Source organism: Tachysurus fulvidraco, chromosome 5, assembly GCF_022655615.1.
Source record: "Tachysurus fulvidraco isolate hzauxx_2018 chromosome 5, HZAU_PFXX_2.0, whole genome shotgun sequence".
NCBI classification, from domain to species: Eukaryota; Metazoa; Chordata; class Actinopteri; order Siluriformes; family Bagridae; genus Tachysurus; species Tachysurus fulvidraco.
In genome coordinates this window covers 19767487-19785566 of record NC_062522.1, presented here as the reverse complement: position 1 = coordinate 19785566, position 18080 = coordinate 19767487, and the positions used below count along the sequence as shown (strand labels likewise).

General features: G+C 37.1%; 1 protein-coding gene across 2 annotated transcripts in view; it reads right to left on the bottom strand.

Moving 5' to 3' along the window:
• kif5ab (kinesin family member 5A, b) overlaps window positions 1-17990 on the bottom strand; it is a 33184-nt gene extending 15194 nt beyond the window's left edge. The window contains exons 1-20 of one of the 2 annotated variants that reach the window (XM_027147406.2): window positions 17437-17988; window positions 10880-10967; window positions 9208-9281; window positions 9025-9129; window positions 8818-8866; window positions 8205-8260; window positions 7365-7452; window positions 7057-7181; window positions 4459-4563; window positions 4170-4318; window positions 3888-4036; window positions 3383-3546; window positions 2920-2988; window positions 2564-2770; window positions 2305-2451; window positions 1977-2165; window positions 1775-1892; window positions 1314-1381; window positions 1093-1187; window positions 897-998 (exon numbers count right to left, since the gene is read on the bottom strand). In XM_027147406.2, coding sequence (XP_027003207.2) covers window positions 897-998; window positions 1093-1187; window positions 1314-1381; window positions 1775-1892; window positions 1977-2165; window positions 2305-2451; window positions 2564-2770; window positions 2920-2988; window positions 3383-3546; window positions 3888-4036; window positions 4170-4318; window positions 4459-4563; window positions 7057-7181; window positions 7365-7452; window positions 8205-8260; window positions 8818-8866; window positions 9025-9129; window positions 9208-9281; window positions 10880-10967; window positions 17437-17565 — 2276 coding nt within the window. In that variant the 5' untranslated portion in view covers window positions 17566-17988. Of the gene's footprint in view, window positions 1-896; window positions 999-1092; window positions 1188-1313; window positions 1382-1774; window positions 2166-2304; window positions 2452-2563; window positions 2771-2919; window positions 2989-3382; window positions 3547-3887; window positions 4037-4169; window positions 4319-4458; window positions 4564-7056; window positions 7182-7364; window positions 7453-8204; window positions 8261-8817; window positions 8867-9024; window positions 9130-9207; window positions 9282-10879; window positions 10968-17436 lie in introns of both variants that reach the window. The other variant, XM_047814301.1, reaches the window with a different exon arrangement.
• Window positions 17991-18080: the final 90 nt, after the last annotated feature.

Sequence of the window (18080 nt, the reverse complement as noted above, 5' to 3'; positions counted from 1 at the left end):
CATTACTTTATATAAATCTTCTCATCCTCTTGGCTAGCCTTGTGTTTTTTCAGCAAATGCAGTATAAATATAATTCTTTATAATTGTGGCACCCTAAAAACTGCACCTTAGATGTACTATTAGAACTACAATAAGCTTTGAAAAGGCCTAAATCTGCTCAACGTCTGCTGCTATAAAGCACTCCGAATGATAAACAAGTCAGGTCTTAAGGTTAATCAGAGATCGACCATAAGTATCAATTTAGCTTTACCAATTATCTGAAGTAAATGCATACAGTACACCTTTTATTAAAAATGATTTATTAATACAATGATTAATACACCAGCCACGGTTTGTTAATATTGTTCGCACTATATCTAATGTTTGCTGTTTGTGGCATTGTATGTGTGTAGCCTGTACATTTTTTTTAAACAGATAATCAGTTTTTTCACACTTTGCTTTGTCCCTGCAAATGAACAACATGGATAGAAATGTACACATAATACACAATTCGTCAACGGGACACTCCAGTTTTTATAAATTCTATTTTGAAAAAATCCAGACCTTCACATTTTGAGAATTCATTAGCATTGTGGTTTAAAAGGTAGCGTTTGCCATTTTTGTTGAGAATGAGAGCCAGTTAGGCAAATGTCTGCTGTTTTCTTGTTTCAAGTTTGAATATAATGTTAAAAGATTCTCCAAACACATTGTAAGTCATTTTAGAAGTACTCTCCAATCTAGTCTGCTTTCCAATCATTAGCCAGGACGAATATTCTATGGTCAGTCAACATCCATATTCTGTTACTGCAGTGACGGAATCACCAGTCTTTTCTAACATTGATTCTTTTTGAATTCTGTTTACTTGTCCATCATCTATGTAAATCTAATATTGTATATATTTATATGTAAAAACTCACTGGAGCTCTTCAAGCCGGGCACTCTTTTCACACTCCCGACTTTTCAGGGTTGCAAACTCAGCATGCAATTGTTGTAATTCCACAACCAGCCTCTGATTTTCACTAGAATGAAGGAGAGAAAAAACATGGGTAAACATTTTCCCGAGATGAAGGGTTACATATTTAAAAAGGAGAGCATAACACTGCTATCACTGACTCTGTGAGTTCGTCAACTATCTTCTGCTTGTTGTTGATGTCATCACGTAGGCGTACAAGTTGTTTGTGCTGTGATTCAAGATGATTGCCTCTATGCTGTTTACCATAAAAACATTATTACCTTTAAAATTAACAATATTCCAGCAAGCAGAATATGAAAATTTATGTGGCATTTCCATGACTACACATCAGTAGTAGTAAATTAATATATATATGTCTAACCAGATATTTTGTGTTGACCTTAGGCTCCCCAGATTCCTCATTGTCTTGCTGGTTCTCTTGAAGGCTTTCTGTAAATAAAGAAGCTGTTATTGAACACACTCTCAAACGAATATATATTGCCTGTCCCTGGGTAGCTATGTGCAGGTCTTTGCTACCTTTCAGTATAACTATTGGCAGTTTTTCATGAGTATTTTATGCTTTAAGTAAATTTTTCCTTCTGTTGCTCCCTTTATGGGTTGTCACAGCAGATAACCTGATCCTTAGACCACCAGGTAAACCATTATATGCTTTCTAAGCACTGTTTGTTTAATTAATTAAATTGTTGATTGATATTTACTTGAACAGCCATTTTTTATCATATCAGCATGTTTGTTTGTAGTGCACTTAGTATCCCTGAAATGCATCCATTTCCTTGGCATGATTGTGTGTGTTTTATTTAGGTATTGTTTACACAGGCTTGCCTGCATTCTGTAATCTTGCAATCTCAGTCACAAGACAGTCACAGTTCTCCTCCAGCTGCCTCTTTTTCAGCTCCATATTCTGCATGTACTCAGTCAGGGAGCGAATCTTTGCCTCATGCTGCACATGTATGCCAAAAACACAGTGAACAGTACAGGCAGTTTTTAACATTGTTAGTGTGTGTGCGCATTTATGTCTTCTCACCTGTGATATGAGCAGTTGGCAAGATGACAATTCTCTCCCAGTCTCCTCCATTTTGCGTTGGCTGTCTGTCTGAAAGTTTTCTAGTTGCCTACAGCGGTTTACTAGGGATTTCAGCTCTGATTTTACCTTACTAATGTAAACGCACACCACGGCATACTCCCCCTCTAACACACCAGAGAGATCATGTGGCTATGGAGACCAAATAATATAGTCAGAGGAGTAGGAGAAAAGCAATATACGAATATAAATTATGAAATGTGTGCAGTAAATAAGTGTATGTGGATAAACTAATCTTAAACAGAGATTAAGAACTAATGGATTTACATACCAGTCTGATTTCTCCACTGCCCAAGATGATGCTGAAGTCACTCAGGTCCTTCAGCAGGTTATTTAGAACCTCAGTGATGCGTTTCCTCTGTTGGCTATTCACATCCTGCAGCTGCGAGAATTCAGTCTCCAAGCACATCAAATCTGTCTAAAGTATAAATTACCCCTAGCCAAGTTAAAATGGAATGAATGAAATGGCAAGTTTCCACTAAGGATCCTCATCAAACAGTAGTTGAAACAGCAATCAAGACAAGGTTCACCATTTTCTGGGCAAGCTCTTGGGTGAGCAACTTATTCTCCATACTCTTGTCTTCTGCCTCATGACTCTTCTGGTCATAGCTTAGAGCCAATTCTTCCAGAGCCTGCAAAACTTCCTTAACTTCTGCTTTAGCACTCTCACTCTCAACATGAAGGTGGCTCAGCTCACACTGGATCCGCTCATTGTCTGCACGTGACGATGCCAAAAACTATGTGCACAAACAGTCATAATATATATTGCCATTAGGCACATTTAGAAATAGCATATTAATAACAAAAAATTAAAAGACTTGGTGGAAGAAACCTGAAAACAACGAATATCTGAGAACAGAGATCACAAACAAAAAAAATTCTCCACCTCCTCCTGATCCAGCATTTGCTTCTTCAGTTTTTCCACCAGTTGACTTTGCAAGTTAATCTCATCATCCTGCAATCAGGAAGAGAGACAGAGGCCAAAGTGAATATTAGGTGGCATATATTTAACAATATACATAGAAAATTTTCATACATTCTGTATGATTATATATATATATATATATATATATACACACACACACATGTTTACTGTCAGTGTAGATAGAGGTTTAACTCACAGGCTGACAATCTACTGTAACTGTTTTTAGAATCGCTTATGCGCACACTTTAGTACACACTGCTGTATGTTCTAGGCAAAGGCTACTCAACTTTTCATACCAGGGACTACTTGTTCATATAGACCCCTGAAAAGCTAGTTCATTGTCTATCACATCTTTCTTTCTTGTTGGGGGAAAAAAGCACAGTTATTTTCACCAGACAGCGTTATGCGCCCAATCTATACTTACTTTGTCATCCAGCTGCTTGTAAAGTTTGCATAAATCCCCCTCTGTAACTGTGAGGTGAACTGAGGATGGGCCACCGCTGCTCTCATCTAAAGCACCATCTTCACAAAGCTCAGATTCCACGACACACGCACTGTTGTCCTGCACCACTTCAGGGACTGCTTCACCTACAACATAATTTTCACTATTTTGTGACCATTTTCTTGGGTGTCTTCTAAATCCTCAGCTCAAGATCAAACAGCCTTAGTCAGCCATTTTCCAGCCCTTGTTAGTATTTCTTTAATATCAGAAGGTGAGCAGAGACCATATGCTTTTTTCTTTTCTCTTTACCCCTCTCCATGGAGCTAAAAAAAACAGCATATGTCCAGGCTAACAGGCTAGCCGTATTTAAGGTACAAATGCATCCTGCTTTAGTGCATGTAAAGCCTTACCAAACATACACAGGTAATTTAAATCAATCTTGATTGTGTCTGTTATAAACATGACTGGTATTAAAACTAGACTTTACCATTATGCCAGCGATTGAGTTCAGCCTCCAGTCTCTGGATGGTTTCCTTCAGAATCTTGTTCTTTTCCTTTTCCTTCTCATACTTCCTCCTGTACTGCTCTGCTGTCAGCTCCAGGTTCACTGATGCTGTGTTCCTTATGGTTTTAGCACTGAGAGATGTAGGTGGAGAAGAGCGTATGCTTAAAACTACCGTAAAATTATGGTCATGGGTTATAATGCCTTTCCAGTATGTACTGTATAACTGAAAAGAATACGCTCAGTCCTGTTTTTGTACTCTGTTACCGTTGTCCAAACATGAGTGTAGATTTGGTCTCAGCCTCATTGTAAGAAGAAGGCGAGCAGCAGATAAACATGGTGGTTCTGCAGTTTCCACCTAACGAGTCCTGGAGAATTCGGGTCATTTTGCTGTCCCTGTAAGGCACATGGGTCTTCTGCAGCCAGAAAGATAAAAAAAAAAGCATGATTTAAAACCTGTAATTCATTTTAGAGAGAATATTTTGTGTATGCTCACAGTGATAAAAACAGAACATGGATAATTAGATTTAATGACTCTTGTAGTTGCTGAGCTCACCGTTCCCTCAGCCAGGGCTGATATCACATTGCCCAGTGCAGAAAGAGATTTGTTGATATTTTTGGCCTCATCTAGGACAGACCCTTCTGCACCTGTCTTGCTCACCTTGAAGAGAGAAAGATCAAGAGGTATAAGATAAATGTGTTTGTGAGCATAAAGAAACAAATGCTCACAAACTTTGAAGAATCTTTTGTTTATATCATTCGATTCTTCCAAAAATATGTATCGTTAAAAATAATTATGGTACGATCTGCTCTCTTAAAGAGAGGGTTATATGCACCTTGCCTGATGGCAACTTTGTTTTGAATTTATTGACTCAAAGAGCAAACATGACAAATTGTTTCTGATAGAATATAATAATGTGGTATTCATATATTATAACTTGTGAACTGTTTAACTTAGAACCTTTTTGAACTTACTGATGTCCTGTGTTTAATTGCGCAAAGTTATTTGTTCGGTCAAGCCACACTGGAATTGGATGATAGACATGATCAATGCTCAAATATCTTGTGACATAAAATGCATATATTACAGACTATGGAAGAAATGGTGCCTATTCAGCTGGGTCTTAATGATGTAAAGATGCTAAGAACTACAAGCCAACCCAGAAAACTAAGTTTCGCCTTGCAGCATGATCAAAGTATAAACAGCAGCTGACAAAGGATTCAGCAGATCAGCTCTGTGGAGAGGAGAAAAGGAGCATCCTTGCATTAGAACACATTGTAGGGGAGCTGGCAGCAGGCCTGAGCTAAAGAGAGCAGAAAAATGCAAAGCCTGGTGGAGCTTATTAAAGCTGAATTGTGTGCCAAAACAGACCCTGAGGTACTTTCTTCGGTTGGGTTTTAAAATGAGCTCTACGTTAAGGGTGAGTGCTCATAGCCTACCAGTGGTGCATTCAAAAATTCAGATTGTAACCCTAGTAATTAATGTAGCATTAATTAACAAATAGCATTTAATGTGCTGCAAGTCTGCCTGGACAAATGTGAAGATGAATCTTCAACTTATGCAAGTGATCCATATTCTGGTATAGCAGCTCAAGTAAGGGCTGTTATATAATACATTTACATACATAAATTTAATCAGTTTTTAAAGGAACTCGTACTGTATGTGCATGAAAGGCTAAGAAAGGTTTGTTCTGGTATGTGAGCATGCATAGTGGTCACAATGGCAGTTGAGGAAACCAAAGGACTGAAATCAATGCAGCCAGCAAAGACACCACTGACCACTAGCTAGTGATAAAAGCAGAAAGCATGGCAAGCAAACGCAACCTAAATAAAAAAAAGCTGACATTTCTATAGCTAATATATTTATTTTATTATTTATTTGTAAAGCAATTGCTCTTGGCCATCAAAGAAATAATATCTATGTCTATACCTAGACGTAGCAAGGGAAACTTGCTGATGAAATGACAAAGCAAGTTTGCATTTGCACAATTGGTGTTTCCATTGGCTGATTTGTCTGTCCCTGGGAGCAATAAATTGTTGTCTCCTTCTGTCTGAGAAACAAACACATGAAGCAACAGCTTGTCTTTGAGGACTTGACGCATACAGTATTGGCACTGTTTAATATTGCCTCTGTTATGGAGAGATACAACTTACAACATACAGCCACCATTACTTCTGAAGGAAACCAACCTGGTGGTCTAATACTAAAGGAAAAACAGAAAGGTTCTATGTTTTAGGTATTCTTTTTCTTTCACACATGGGTTAAAAAAATAGTGAAGGAATTTATCCTTAATCACTTATCTTCTGGATTTTTGTCCAACAGGTGATGAGAGCAAAGATTTGTTTGCATTTGCTAACTTCTGCAAATGTTTTATTTTATATTACTGGACTGTTTTATGTAGCCATTTGGTAGCATGATAAATATGCAGTCAATATTTGTTACATCCACTTTACAGCACAGTAGAATTATTTTTTTCACAATATCCTGGCTGGTTAGGGAACAGGGTTAAGCAGAGAAGGTTAAGGGCCTTGCTCAAGGGCTCAAAAGTTACATAAACATTGATCCACCACTGTCTTGGTGTGGATTGCTGAAGGTTTCAGATTAATCATCCATCTTCACTAATCGCTTTATCCTGCTTAAGATTATGGAGAATCCAGAGCGTATCGTAGCAGTACTGGGCAAAAGGCAAGAGAATTCACACCCTCATTCATCTGAGGGCAATGTAACCAGTCCAGTAATCAGTGTGCTTGTCGATAGTGGGAGGAAACCAAAAGCAAATCCATATGAACACAGGGATAAAGTGCAGACGAACTCTCCATAGACAACAACCTGATCGGGGTTGAGTCAAGAATCCTGGAGTTGTGGGGCAATAATGCAACCCATAGTGCCACAGGTGCCTCTTTTGCATCCTTGAGATGTTCAGGTTTATACCCAGTTCTAATATAGTATGTGTGTTTTGCTTGATGTTAACTTGGAGCCAAGCTGCATACAACCTCAGTGTCACATAAAATATTCACTTACCAAGAAAATCTTCTAGTAATATGTAAGGAGATTAAAAAGTTTCAAGACATACAAGTCTATTTTCCACTTAACTTAGTCTAATAAACTGGTACAGCTCATAACACTCCACTCTGACACAATCCTAGGCCTTACCTTTTCACTGCCAGCTAAGTCCACCAGGTAGAGCTTGCCACTGAGTTTCTGCTCTGTCTCCACATGCTCTTGTTTGATATTTATGAGGAAGATGCTATGACTCCTGGAGCTGTGCTCATTCATATCTAAAGAAGCAAATGACCAAGGTTACTGAAAGCTAAAATTGTCCCAATGAGAGTTCAACAATCCATAATATTTGGAATTGATATTACAGAATTTTATCTGGGTTCAAATTAAATGGTAGACAAAACATTATAATAATATATGTTGTGATTTTTGAATAAAGTTTTTTATAGTGGAAAACTCACTGGTAACAGCTACATGGCGGTTAGATTTCCCTTCATCAATTATATCCATCATTTCCTCAGGACTGGAAACAAAGCGTTCTGTACAACCCTGTCACACACATGTACATCACAAACAGTGATACAAGTAAGCCTTGATTTTGTGTGATACAGCAGTGATATTCAATTATGCCAGTCTGAATTTTAGTCAGTACAATGCAAGTACAGCTGTACTCAAGTACAACCAGTACAACAGTACTGTGAGTTTGGAACATACTTCCCTATGTGAATCCATCACAGTTCAGACTGCAGTTGAATGTTTTATCTACCCTACTTGCATTATACTGCACAGGATTCATATATCGGTGTTTTATGCGTGATACAGTGGAGTGCAAAAGCCTGTATACTCTTAGAAGAAAATATATTTTATACTAACTGACATTTAGTTAATTAGCTTTCTCAAATTCCTCTGCCGTCACAAAAATGAACGATATCAGAGATATCCGTTCAGACGTTTGAATGTGATTAAAGGTTTCTTTCAGTATATGGTACAGATATGTTCTGATGCCTTGTCTTTATAACTGCCTAAACTCTCGTTGCAGATCTTCTGATCTTCTGACAGTCTGTTTTTACACTGCCAGATTTCATTCCCATTCTAGTCTAAACAAGTCTTGAGACCTACTGATAGATCATTGTAAAATGTACATGTACATTTTTATTGTTAAGCCAAATACAATGCTAGTATTTTTCTCTGCTGTCTCTACTATCTGACTCAACCCAGTACCCAACCAAGGTTTTTACTTCAGCAGTCTTTTATCAAACATAATCATGCTGATCTTCAACTCTCATTCTGTTCTATCTTACCTTGACATATGGGACCCTGTTCTTGTCTTCATGCACTGACAGGTTTGTCTTACTCACTGAGAGAGAGAAGGAGGGGGCAGAAAAGGCTATATTCACAGAATATACAATAAAATACAACAAAACCTATTATTATACTAAGTAAAACACATGGAAAGTATTCACTCAATAAAGAAAAGTGAGATTCACCTTTCAATTAACAAATATAAGAAATATAACCCAGATCAGGCAGAAAAATAATTAGTCTTTAGAGTAGCAGAATACATTCTGACAGCCCAATCTAAATTGTTCATATTTAATCTATAGCGCATATAAATCTGAACCATATGAGTTTGACACAAAAAATGATCAAACTGTGTTGCATGAGTCAGGAAAAATAAACTGTACATGAAGATCAGCTTCACTAGCTGTCTAGGCAACTGTGTGATAAAAAAAATTCAAATGTTCAAGCAGAATTCAAATGAGTGACTGCATTCTGTCACAGCACATCATGCCAGTCTCTCTCTCTCTCTCTCTCTCTCTCTCTCTCTCTCTCTCTCTCTCGCTCTCGCTCTCGCTCTCTCTCTCCCTCTCAATTTTCTGATGTTTATGTTTAATCTGTGTCTTTCTTTCTCACCATCAAGCAGGTCTCTAATTTTATCCATGTAGATTTCAAAATAAGAAACCTGCATAAAAGAAGAGGAAAGAAAGATTTTGTGGGATGCATGAAAAGCTTTAGATCAATATTGTATGTAGCATTGTTAATAATGCCACATAGCACATTCTTTATAGCTAAATCATGAATGTTATTTAGAAATAATTGAAATGGTTATGTAATTGTTGCCTTGATGTGAAATTCCAAGTTTTCATCCATGGCAAAGATGTAGTTGAAGATGTCATCAGTGATCCTTGGAATAATGCCCATGTTGTCGGGTTCATGGAGCTTTCCCTGATCAAAAGCAAAAGATCTCAGCCATGGTGAAAACTAAAAATTAATAAATATATTGATGAAGCTGATTGTCTTTACCTCCATAGTGTGGGTTTTGCCAGAGGATGTTTGTCCATATGCAAAGATGGTACCATTGTATCCGTCCAGCACATCTAAAGTGAGGGGGGAAAGATTCAAATTATTACGTTATGTTTAAAACATGTTTTAAGTACTTTTTAGTATATACTGTATTAATATATTTCTAAATAAAACTAACATTCACATACCATGTACCACTGTTGAGAATTTGCTTTTAGAGTGTCACATAAGGTGGCCTCAATCTCAGGATGCCATTAAATAATAACAGAATATATCCCTGTGTATTTTCTGAAGTGTCTTTTACAATCGACAAAATTGGTTTTATAATATGATGGAACTTTGGCTTAAAAGCTTTTATGTTTTTTACTTCATACATAGTGCTGATCACTATGGACAAACAGTTATGTTTTGTTTCATTTGGAAATCCAGGGAAGACAACTGCAGGTGATCAACCGCAAACTACAGACTGGCTTTTTATCCCACTCTTGTAGTAAGTTTGCATGACTTCTTTGCATGATAACATTTCACACCATGTTGATGCCGATCACTGTTAATGATAGATTAGTTTGGTTCATATCTGGGAGTTAATTTAGTTTAATTCTTCCTTTTTGTCTGTTACAGTGTCTTTGTGGCCACAAGATTTTTTTATTTACACTACAGATGCTCATGTACAGTAAATTGAAAATTGAAAATCGTTCCTATAAACTGATCTTGTAGAAGTCCAGTTTTAGTTTTTACTAGTTTCTCATTGGTGCCAATTCAACCACAGCTGGTAGGTTATTTTAAATATATACATTAAATTATGGTAGCTGAATTTACTTCTGTTAAAGTGAAAAGAAACCATTTAGCTGATGAAAGGGCTGCTTTTCTGTACTGATATCATGAATGTGCAGTGCAGTCTGTGTGTGTGTGTGTGTGTGTGAGAGAGAGAGAGAGAGAGAGAGAGAGAGAGAGAGAGAGAGAGAGAGAGAGAGAGAGAGAGAGAGAGAGAGAGAGAGAGAGAGAGAGAGAGTCTAGAGGGGTCCTAGATTTTAAGCTTGTAAGAGTCACAGTGCAAGAGAGTGGAGTGGAGATAATTTGAACAGCAGACAAAAATGGAACAATCGAAGAAATACAGCTGGGAAATGGGGAGCAAACCAATACAAATACTTATCTCCACTGGCCAGATGGTTAATGTGCACACACTTAAACTGACTTAAATTCGCTCTATCCAATGTCTGTCCTCTTCCTTTCTCTTGCCCTCGCTTTGAAAAGGCCCCATTTTAGTGCAGTGTAGGAAGTACAATGGTTTATAAACCATGCAGATCTGACATCCCAAGCCTCTTGGATTCATAAAACGTCCTTTCTATTTTAAATTCCTTAAATTACCTTTACATAAAACCAAGGATTAACAGAAATATAAGCTTGCTGGTGTTTCTCATTGGCTGCATGTCTGATAGTTTTGTTTTTATATTTTAATTCACAAAAGAGTATCAAACCTTAAACGTGAACTTTGCAGTTCTAAGCAATTAACAGCTAGCAAATTTGCTGTGAAATGATTCATTACCAGAATTACTTACTCACTTTCAGTAAAGGTGCTGTACTGCTCAGGGTGATGCAGGATCTGTAGCCTATCCATCTAAGACAGATGTTACCTGTATAAGATGTTCCATGTTATTATACACACACTCACCTTTAACAATTTGTTTGGCACAGCTGTTGTAGATCTGATCTTGTGTGGTGTTGGTGGGAAAGACTCGGTCAAATACAAAAGACTTTCCCTGCATTAAAAATGAAAGTAAAGAAAGATTTTATTAGAGTTTATCTAGTTTATTAGGTCCACATATACAAATGCACATTCATACAGATATTTCATCTGCAAATCCTGTGAACAATCAAAAAACATGCAAATAAAGTCAAGAGCTTCAGTTAATGTTCACATTAAACATTAAAATTGGGGAAAATGTCTCAAAATCTCAGTGACTTTAAAAATGGCATGGTTGATGGTACCAGATGGGCTGGTTTTTGAATTTGCTATCAGAAACCTCTAATCTCCTGGGAATTCGACACCGAATTCCATCGAAGATGGAAAAAGCCTAAGTGATCTTCAATTGTCCAGTCTAGGTGCGTCAATGCCACAGATTCTTGCACTTGGCTGATGTAAAATGATGAGTGGAACCTGATGTGATCTTCTGCTGATGTTATCAACCTCAAGGTTGTTTTGTACATACTGAATTTTTTTCTGCTCATCAGGGTGGTAAAGAGTGATTATTTGAGTTACTGTATCCTTCCTGGCAACTCGAACAACTCGTCTGGCCATTCTCCTCTAATCTTTCTCATCAAAAAGGTGTTTCCACTCACAGAACTGTTCACTCGATGTTGTTGGTTTTTTTTTAGCAACATTCTGTCTAAACTCTAGAGACTGTTGTGTGTAAAACTCACAAGATATCAGCAGTTTCTGAAATATTCAAACCAGCCCATCTGTTACTAACTTCCATGCCATGATCAATGTTACAGAGATCACACTTTGTCCCCATTCTGATGTTTAATGTGAAAATTAACTAAAGCTTTCGACCTGTATCTGCATGATTTTATGCATTGTTCTGCTGCCACATGATTAGCTGATATAATAACTGCATGAATGTGCAGGTGTACAGGTGCTAATATTGAAGTGCACAGTAAGTGTAGAGCTTAATAGGCACAGCATTAGGCAGATATTGATAGAGATAACCGCACTGCATTAAACAATTATTCCATTAAATATTTTGCACAGTGTGCACCATCAGCCCACTTAAAAATACAGAACATGCCATTACTGTGAACATATAGTATGAATACTGTAAATATTAACAATTGTAACAACCTTTACAGCTCTACTGCCAGTAAAAATGTTCATTTTACTGTGAATTTAAGCATTCAAATGTTAGATATAATACTATTGGGGGAAATAGTAAAGCTTTTTCCTTGCTGAACAGGTGATTAATTTATTTCTTCCCCTATCTGGTAGAAATTTTGTGAATAACAGTAATCCAACATATCTTTATTGTGGATTTAGTATCATTTCCCATTAGTGAAGTTGTTTAGCAAGACTCGGATAGTGCTTGTGTATCTCTGTATTTTTGTATTTCAAACTCAGCGATATAAGATGCATATTTAATAGAAGGACATTTTATATTTGTTACTTCCAGGTTGGAGCACAACAGGAAGCACCTCCTTACAATAATTATGGCAGCATTGATGGATTTGAGCATATAGTAGCAGATATATAAGCAGTGAAACAATGCCCACTATTTCTGTCAAACATACATACTCTATAAACATATACACAGATAAACAAATTCATTCATTTATCTTTAATCATCTTCAGTAAGCTCCTTATCCTGGTCACTGTAATCGTGGGTCTGGAGGCAATCCCAGGAAGAATCCCAGGATGCAGAACAGAATAATTCACAACAGAAGGGTTGCCAATCCATTCACACATACATTCATAAAATCGTTCACAGCTACTTGTGATATAGTGTTGCCAGTCCACCTGCCAGCATGATTTTGGCCAGTACAACCCTCAGGAAACCAACATGAACACAGGGAGGTAGTGTAAATATTCTACACAGCCAATAACTTAAGCTCAAGATTAAACTAGGGACCCTGGAGCTGTGGGTGGGAAACACTATGAAAAATCTACATTAATATACAGAATGTAAAATAATGATTTTATGACTTATAAGGTTCTGTCTGGCATTATGATCAAAATTGCTTTCTATTTTTACTTATGAAGTCTCTCTCTCTCTCTCTCTCTCTCTCTCTCTCTCTCTCTCTCTCTCTCTCTCACACACACACACACACACACACACACACACACACACACACACACACACACACACACACACACACACACACACACACACACACGCAAAGTCCTTTCATCATCTGTTTCACACTCATTAATTAGTCCCTCTACATCCTTCTCCACAGGGAGAACACTGAGCACTGAACTACAGAAACAACACCAGAGCTAAGCTCTTTCTCGGTCTATGTAAGCACAACAACTTGTGACAGATGCATCCTCACTGCACGGCAAGCTTCTGTATTTAAAACGGGATATTTACAGATAAATGACCTAGGGAAACCTGACTATATATACCAGACATATATTTGCTCTCCATATAAAACATACTGTACCTATGCACTTCTTGACCAGAACTAGCTTCAAGAAGGAATACACCAAGATTATTTCCAGTTGGCACTCACCAGAATAAAATACATGTAGGTTATCTCTCTACATAAGTAGACCATGCTGCAATATTAAATATTAAACCAAGATTGCAAGCATGAGGAGCAGAGATACAGTATGGAGTAAAAAATGTTCTAGAAAGTAATGGGTTTCATTCTGAGATGCAAAACCCATTGATATTATGAGATGGCCGAGAGAGTGGAGAAAATGAAAGAAAAAATGAAAACAAGATAAGAAAAGTAATAAAGTAATGTGCAAGACGAGATTAAAGAAGTTAAGAATGCAACTGAGTTTTAAACAGATCTTGAGCACACAAACACACAAGCATAGCAGTCCAGTTATATGAGATCAATCCTCAGGAACACACAAACCATCTGAGATTGTGGCATAATAAACAACATAATCAAAGTGAGAACAAGAGAATGATTTGTTTTCTGTTAAGAAAAAAAAAGATTATAATTGACTGGTTACACTAATTCTGAAACGTGCATTTAGTTTCTTCTTAATCAGATGAGAAAAAACATGTATTGTTTAGAAAAAAATAGTATAAGTATATGGTATATGAATTAGCAAATATACATAAATCTGTGAATCTACATAACACAATACACATACCAAAAAAGGAACAAATTATTTTATTATGCAATGCACAACCAGTTAAATGTTATGATATAATATACTGCCTTCACAATGTGTCTTCACAATCATTTATTCACCTTAGCAAACACTTTATCCTGGTCACAGTTCATCCAGACTCGATCAAGGGAACCCTGGATAGGACAGGGCAGTATTGTGCAATTTAGAGTCACCAATTTACCTGTCTTTGTGTGTGTGTGTGTGTGTGTGTGTGTGTGTGTGTGTGTGTGTGTGTGTGTGTGTGTGTGTGTGTGTGTGTGTGTGTGCGTGTGCGTGTGCGTGTGCGCGTGTGCGTGTGTGTGCATGTGCGTGTGTGCAGCGAACAAGCAAAATTATGCCCAGACACTAAGCTCAGGAGAAACCCTGAAGTTGTGAGGCAGCATCATAACCTTCTGTGCCACAATAAAATACAAATTGAGGCGTATTTTTTGCAGCACCAGAATGGCCAAATATTCAGCATGTGTGATTTGGACATTATCATGCTACAGTAGTGTTTCCCTATAAGATAAGCTTCCAAATAAAACCTTTAAGGACACAATATCATCAAATTTACCCTTGAAGATTCACCGAAGACCATTTTTTTTAAGAGCGTAAGATTCATCTGCAGAACAGGAAGATAAAATTCTGTCTGAAACATGAATAAAGCCTCTCTCTCGTACTCTCTGTGTCTTACATTCTCAGAACACAATAATCTTTCCTCAGGATAATGTTCTTTAAAAAATGCTCTTTGTACTTATCTCCTTCTGTCTCCCTTTTATATTATTAAAGATTTGTGTTTGATTAGATTATTTCGTTTCCACCTAGTTTCCACTCTCTCTCTCTTCACCCAGAATGCAGTGCTCCGTTGTTTTCTTTGATAACAGTTTCATTGTTCTGTTGATATTGTGTACACTTCCTTCATGTGTATGTATTGGGGTACAATGCAATCTCTATTTGTATATCTGTTTTTATGCTCAAAATATTCATATCTGTTTTCATATTCACATTTGTATTGGAAGAGGTTTTTGTAATGAGGTAAAACGTATCATTGCCCTGGAAATACTGGAAAAATGTATTTATTTGTGTTTTTAAAAGTATAATAACTATAATAATTCTATTATTATAATAATCTATAATTCTATAGATCTAAAATCTAAAAAAAATCTAAAAATAATCTAAAATCTATAATTATAATAATTCTATTTTCTGTCTAATGTACTTGTCTAAATAAAATAACTATGTTTCAAACAAGCATTGTCTTTTCCAAAAATGCAGTTGACATCATTAGCCATCTTATAATATTTTTTAGGATTTCCTTTTATTATAAGGTTTTTAGACAGCTGAGCAACACACACATAAAGTATGTGGTTTTTGATAAGCCAGTTTTAGATTTGGTCCCTTTTAGCTGTTATCATAACCTTCACTCTTCTGGGAATTTGGAGCAATTGTGAGATCAGGATGTTGGATGAGGGAGCTTGGGGAGCAGTCAGTCTTCCAGTTCATCCCAAAAGTGGTTAGTAGGGTTGAGATAAAAGATCTCTGCAGTCTACAAGAATCTTCCACTCCAACCTTGGCAAACTAGCCTTCTTAAACCTTATTTAATGACATGGGTATTGTCATGTTTGAGCAGATTTGGGTTCCTTAGTTCTAGTGAAGCGGGATTTGATGCTACAACATACAAAGGCAATCTATATAATTGTGTTTTTTAGTGTTTGTGTCTACATGTGGGTGTGATGTCAGGTGTCCACAGACTTTTGACCATATAATGTATAAGTTAATTAAATTATTATATTACACACGCCATTTGTATAGGTCACAGGCAGCAGCAGCCCTAAAAATAAAAGCAAACAAGTGCCAAAAAGTAGTGAATCTCTAATTCATATATTGGAATAATGAATTTTGATGGACAGAAGAATGGATAGACAGACGGGTGGAAACAGCAGTCACATATGCTCAACGTCAAACCCAAGTGATTCATTCTTGCTGTGACTCACACACCAACCAATATTTATAAGATAGGGAGGAGGGAGAAGGCTGAGAAAACCTGTACCCCACTGGGACTGATACCTTCTCTTTGCTGTGAGAAAAAGAACAGACAACTGGTTCAGCCCAGTGCTCCCTACAGAACCACATATGGCAACAAACATCTCTGCGAGCACTGTAAGAGAGCTGATATAAGATTAGATGATTTGTGTACACATACAAATTTAATTATAAGGTGCAGAACTGAACAGAAAAACAACCAGTGAGACAGATGTGTCTACTATAATCAGAGAATTTGATAGTATAACCAATTTGTATGCTTTATTTTTTATATGTTGGTTTGTTATTTGTTTTGCTGAGTATTAAGTGTGATCCAGATTTAATCTAATCGGACAGCCATGTCTTTCTCTCCTTGTTAAGAGAATTTATGTAGCATAAGTGGGTGTATCATAAATCATGCCATTGCAGTTAAGACAGAAATAGATTGAAGCAAGGAAAAGAGATTAAAATCAGGAGTGCAAATGTCTGACCCTATTATTTTGATTGAAATACTTTGATCCTTTATAAATTATTTATTCTATGAAAAAAAAAATCATTTTAGTTCTGAAACGATTCAGCAATATACTAGTGGAATATCGACAATAGTCTGGAGTTGAAATAGGCTTTAGGGGAAAAAATAATAACACAAATATTAGCGTTTGTTAGTCTAATGTTCCAGAATAGCAGCTGCTGCCAATTTTTGCCTATTTAGCCAAAATTTTGCAAGACCCACTGTGTGTGTTTAGTGTTCATTATTAAGCTAAATCTTGCCATGGGCTACCACAATTGATTTAGTGAATTTCTGTGACTTTGAAGCATGACACATGTGTTTACATGCATGAAAATACTTTTATGACTTATTAACAGTTCCTGGACACATTTATGTTTATACACTTAATTACCAGTACTCTAGTACTCTGTACAGAGTATTTTGCATGTCTGTATTCCCAGGATGAATTTTTCAGCCTCCCAGAATATCCACCAAAACATCCCTTTTAGACATTATAGCAGAGAGCCAAATCAATGCATCCATATACATCCTGGCACGTTTTGTACTTGTGTTTAGGTAAAACTTAGCTGGTCGTTGATCTAATTTAACATGACCTGATTTCTACATGGAATAATTAAATAAACATATATTAAGCTTTTATTTAAAGAATACCTGGCAACCTATGACACATGCCAGTCAATATGGCTGTACATTAATAGTTAAATGATAGGCAGTTACGTGGTGTTTTTCATAGACTCATAGTTTTATTACATATTAGTGGTAACTTTTTAAGAAATATATTACGGAGAGGTGTGAGACTGTTCTTTCTCTTAAAATTACATTTGTAAAAAATCCTCACAGTAAATCGATCGATATGATGAACGCAACTTACCCCCACGATGACAGTGTCATCTCCTTGAAAGACGGGGAGAAATTTGTCTCCACGAAAGATCTCACTCGGGTTCAATGGACGAAAACGGCACAGCACCTTGATGTTGCATTCTGCACCGGCTTCGGTCATTGTGTGATGTGGAAAGAGTTTTAAAGCCGATGGTTTTTGTGACGGTCCCCTTGCGTTAACAGGCGTGTAATAAACGAACACAGATACTGGATTTAAAGCAGATTATCACGCTGTTGGTTTGAAGTAGTCGAAACACTCATACACCGCTTGAGTTGGCTGAATGACAGATGCGCAGTTTCGCACCTTCCCTTGAGCTGAGCAGTATCCAAAACAGAGGATGCGTCTCTATGCAAAGCGAAAAAGAAAATGCAGACCAGAAAACCTATGAGCCAAACTGTTTTTGTTTATCATAAGATGACGGAAATGTTTAGAGATAACGGAAGGTCCTGACAGTGAGTTTTTGCCTACTCCATGCGCAAAAGGAGAAGGCAGGTGTGCAGTATGATGCTGCGTACTCGGCGCAGCTTGAGAAGAGCGGGGGGCGTGGCTTGGGTTCTGATGCCTTGACAACGAAGTGAAGCTCGCATCAGTATGTGTGTGTGTGTGTGTGTGTGTGTGTGTGTGTGTGTGTGTGT